The sequence below is a fragment of the Silene latifolia genome, chromosome Y (genome assembly GCF_048544455.1).
Source record: "Silene latifolia isolate original U9 population chromosome Y, ASM4854445v1, whole genome shotgun sequence".
Taxonomy (NCBI): Eukaryota; Viridiplantae; Streptophyta; class Magnoliopsida; order Caryophyllales; family Caryophyllaceae; genus Silene; species Silene latifolia.
The window spans coordinates 17,748,635-17,753,394 of NC_133538.1; the positions used below are offsets into that span (position 1 = coordinate 17,748,635).

Below are 4,760 nucleotides of genomic sequence, written 5' to 3' on the forward strand. Positions count from 1 at the left end.
TTAAATTATCCAGTTTAGTGAATAACGATATTGTTAATTTGATTACTAACATTCCAGTGCCACATAATGATATTCCAGATACCCTTATTTGGGGGTTGTCCGTAGATGGAAATTTCTCTACCAAAACAGCAACTTGGTTAGCGCAAGGTTTGTTCGATCAAGCACTTGACAAATGTGAATTTCAGTGGATTTGGAAATTGAATATTCCTCCTAAATTGAAATTTTTTCTTTGGAAAGCCTGTGTTGACGGCCTTCCAACGAAAAGTAGACTTCTTAAGAGTCATATTGATGTCCCACCTCATTGTGTTCTGTGCAACAATCCTATAGAAAACAAAGATCATTTCTTTTACGAATGTCCCTTGATTGGGTCTGTCATCCAAGACCTGAATATTATTAGTTTCAACGAGTTTTTGTCAAATTATGATACTATTACAAGTCAATGTTTTCTAACGAAACTGAATTATCTCAAGGACTTAATTCCAAAAGATGACTTTATAAAGATTATTTTTAATTGGTGGAATGCATGGTTCCATAGAAATGATATGATCTTTAATAATGTTAATTTAAGTATCAGCAAACTTATTACTTTATGTAAAAATAGCACTAAGACATGGAATGTGACTAGATTTAAGGATCTCAACAATCCCGAGGTACCAGAGTCGGCTAGAAACAATTCTAGTAAGGAAGAGATTTGGTGGGAAAAACCTACAAACGGCTTCGTAAAGCTAAATTTTGACGGATCGAGAATAGAAGCTAATAAAGCGGCTTTAGGATATTTTATAAGAGATCACAATGGTAAAGTCATTTTGTTGGGTGCAAAAAAGTGCGGATCTAATAGTATCCTTGTTGCGGAAGCACTTGCTTTAAAAGAAGGCATTTTAGCAGCTAAATACTTAGGAATCTCAAAGTTAATTGTGGAGGGTGATAACTTATGTGTTATTAACTCGATTCGAGGTACTTGGCAAATTCCGTGGGAAATCTCTAGTATTATCAAGGATGTGAAATTAGACCTTCATTTTTTCGATGAAGTGATAATTAAACATTGCTTTCGTGAAGCCAACAAGGTTGCTGACTTCATGGCTTCAGTTGGACATTCATGTCCAACTCTTTCGAGATGGTTTGATAGCCGGTGGCTTCAACTTACCTCCCTCATTCGAAAGGATGAGATAGGTTGGTCCTACCCTAGAGGATCAACCTAGTTTTCTTACCTAATCAAAAAAAAAAAAACTGATTAAAACCAAACTTTTCTCAAACAAATCCGAAGCTAAAACAAATACCGGTCTGGTAGGTTCAAGTAAAAGTAGGTATACTCCAGACTGGGACCTTGTAAGGTGTTTTTAATGTGATTTCCGTTATCAGATACTCGAGCATACAAGTAGACAATCCATTAACAATCTTCCCAAATACCCGACTGTTCTCTCTCTAGACTTCCAAAAGAAAACCCCCAATTTTAACCTAATTTGATCCATCGCATTCAACCGCCACCTCCAATCACCTGCGCTCCTCTACTGATCGGCCTTACGCCGGAGATGTGGCGGATTCCTAGCTCATCTCCGGCGGACGATTCACCCACCTTCTTTGTTTCCCCTCTCTAGCTGCGGCTCACCACTACCCGGAAAATGCGATTCCATTCTCGTCTCACATTTTGACCCGTTTTTTATGATTGCTTCCTTTGTTAGCAGCCTTGTTAGCTGCCTGTGTTTGCAGCGTCTCCTGTGTCGGATTCCCGTCCCTCCGTTTCCTCGTCCTATCACTGAAAATCGTGCGTGCAACCTAGGGGTGATCCCCCCATTCCCCCCACCCCTGATATGGACTTTTCATGCTTTGTTAGTCTGTGTCGATGATCTTAGCTAGTCCGTTGGTCTACGGATGTTGAGTCGTTCCTGAGGTGTCGTTTTGGGACTGATTTGGTGATCCCCCATTTCCCCACCAATCGATCCCATTTCCTGTGTCACTTTTGTGTCTCAGTGTCGTCTTTCTGTTTGGTTCTGTTGCATGTATGGCGGTGGTCCTAGAAAGTGGCGTTAGGTGAAATGGGTATCCTTTTTTAGATAATTAAAAGTGCTGTATTGAGCAGACGTGATGTTTACAGTAAGTGGATTATACATCTGATGTAGTACATCAGATGGTATAGTTTTTGAGCATTACGATAAAGTTTTTGAGTTTTAATCTAAATTTTTTGAGTTTTATTTTGAAGTTTTTGAGTTTATTTACTTAAACTTTAATCTCAAAAAATTACATTATAACTCAAAAAAGTTACATATAAGCTCAAAAAAATTTGATTTTTGACATCATAAACCTAAAATGTAATTTATAAACTCTATAGTACTCGAAAAAAATACACAAAAACTCAAAAAGTCATTAAGTATGATGTAGTATATCCGATGTACAATCCTTTTTCTCTTATGTTTATGGCCGGGATGAATGGTTCAAGTGACCATTAAAAGTCAAAATAGGAAATTTATATGGGACGTTATGGGTGTGTTTTGTCAGGTTTGTTTGATGTTTCATGCGGAGTACTGAGTATGTTATGTCACTTTTTTGTCCTTTGTTGGTTTACCATTTAGTGTGTAGGTGTTGAAATCTGTTTTGTTGAAGTCTGTTTAAATTTGCTCGGCTGTTTTTATTAGGACTGATTTGGTGGTTTCCCCCCTTCCCCAGCCTATCGGTCCTTTATTTTTTGTCACTAAAGTTTGTCGGTCTTATGTGAGATTTAAGGGTGGTTATTGTATTCTTTCCTCCAGCTAGGGTGAGTCTTTGATGGCTTGGGTTCTTGTTTGGGTTGAATCGTTGGGTTGTATCGATAAGAGCATGGTGTGGAGTTTGGTTGGCCTTGCTGTGGTGGTATTCGTATTCATGAAAGGACTTTGTTGGAATGTAAGAGGATTAAATAATACTCTTGCTCCGACAATTGCTAAAACTAGAGCGATTCTTTCAAGTACTTATTTTGATTTTTTGTTCTTAGCTGAAACAAAATGTAATGTAGACTTAGTTGATCTTATTTTTCGTTCTTTTGGGTTTACTCGGAGTTTTGGTGTTAATGCTCATGAAACCAAAGGAGGCCTCTGGTTTGGTTTTAGATCTGATGCTCAGTTTGAGTGTATCATTGCGTGTCAAAACTTCATTATCATCAAAGTCAGGCAATACAAAGATAGTTTTTGGTACTTGTGTCTTATCTACGGCGAACCGGTCACTCATAAGCGGGAAGCTGTTTGGAATGATCTTAGTCAATGGATTGGCTCTTTTAAAAGCCCGTTCCTACTTATAGGGGACTTTAACCAAGTTGATTACCAAGAAGATAAATGGGGTGGCAGGAAAGGTAGGATCCCGGGAGCCTCACTCTTTAATAAATGGAAGGCTGAGCATTTTTTGATGGATATTCCGTTTAAGGGGCCAAGGTTTACTTGGTGTAACAAGAGGGAAGATCATAGTATAGTGTTGGAAAGGCTCGATAAGGGTTATGGGTCATGGGACTGGAATGGTTTTTTTCCGAACTCTGGCATTATTACCTGCCTATTCAAGTTTCGGATCATGCGCCTATTATATTTGAAACGGACTTACTAACTTGTAATGGTAGAAGACCTTATAGGATGGAGGCTTGGAACCTAGACTATGAGGAATGCGTTACCTTGGTTTAGAACGGGTGGCATGACCCTGTCTCAGGCTCAGGCTCGGTAACAGTTAGAATGATACGAAAACTATCAAGAGCTAGAAATTGTATGTGTCTCTGGTCTATTGCTAAGAGAAAAGAATGGAATAAGAAATGGAGTGATTTTGATGACATTTTGGGTAAAGGTTTGCACGAAATTGAGGCTAAGGGAACGACTCGGACATTCACTACAGCGTATGCTAGTCAAATGAAGTATGCTAAGGTCTCGGCTAAATATTGGAAAGAACGGGCCAAGATTAAATGGAACGCAGAGGGAGATACATGCTCCAAATACTTCTTTAATTGGGTTAAGGGCAGAGCAGGTAGGAATTATATTGCTGGGATTAAAATGGATAATGGGGAGTGGAATTTTGACACTGAAAACACTATGGGTTTATTTGTCCAATTTTACTATGGTCTTTTTAAGGAAGGAGTGAATAAGATCTTGTTTGACGAGTTTTTCCCTACTCTTAAAAATTTGTTAATGATTAATAAAGGATTTTGTTCCCCGGATGACAGAGATGCTTTGGACACCCATTTCACTCCCAAAGAGGTTCGCACTGCAGTGTTTCAGCTCGGCCCGTTAAAATCTCCGGGACCTGATGGTATCCCTGCCATTTTCTTCCATAAATGTTGGCACTTTATTAAGCATAGTGTCATTGGGACAGTGTTGGCCATCCTCAATGGTAATAGTTAACCAGAATTCCTGAATAATACTTTCTTGGTTCTTATCCCTAAATCTAGTGCCCCTGAAACGGTTGATAACTTTCGCCCTATCAGTCTGTGTAATGTAATAATGAAAATTATTACAAGGTGTATCACTAATCGATTGAAGAAGTTCATGGGAAAACTAGTGGGAGATTTCCAAAACGCGTTTGTTCACAGGAGGAATATGGGTGATAATATTTTAATTACTAATGAAATATTACAAAAAATTTCCTCATCTAGAAATGGTAGGATGGGTTGGATGGCGTTTAAAGCGGACATGAGCAAAGCTTATGATCGTCTCGACTGGAACTTTATCAGAGGTACGCTGGTTTTGATGGGATTCCCATGTAACTTAATGAAATGTATTACGACGGTGTCTTATGAAATTTTGGTTAATGGAATT

The 4,760-nt window shown here is 38.6% G+C and overlaps 1 protein-coding gene across 1 annotated transcript; it reads left to right on the forward strand.

Moving 5' to 3' along the window:
- Nucleotides 1-2,760: 2,760 nt before the first annotated feature.
- LOC141627667 (uncharacterized) lies at nucleotides 2,761-4,346 on the forward strand. The gene is made up of 2 exons (XM_074440897.1): nucleotides 2,761-3,481; nucleotides 3,664-4,346. The coding sequence occupies exons 1-2, from the start codon at nucleotides 2,761-2,763 to the stop codon at nucleotides 4,344-4,346; spliced, it is 1,404 nt and encodes a 467-aa protein (XP_074296998.1).
- Nucleotides 4,347-4,760: the final 414 nt, after the last annotated feature.

Coding starts and splice junctions, on each gene's coding strand:
- LOC141627667 (XM_074440897.1), top strand. CDS start 2,761: ATGGCTTGGGTTCTTGTTTGGGTTGAATCGTTGGGTTGTATCGATAAG. Junction 3,482..3,663: donor TGGGTCATGGGACTGGAATG/GTTTTTTTCCGA, acceptor ACCCTGTCTCAG/GCTCAGGCTCGGTAACAGTT.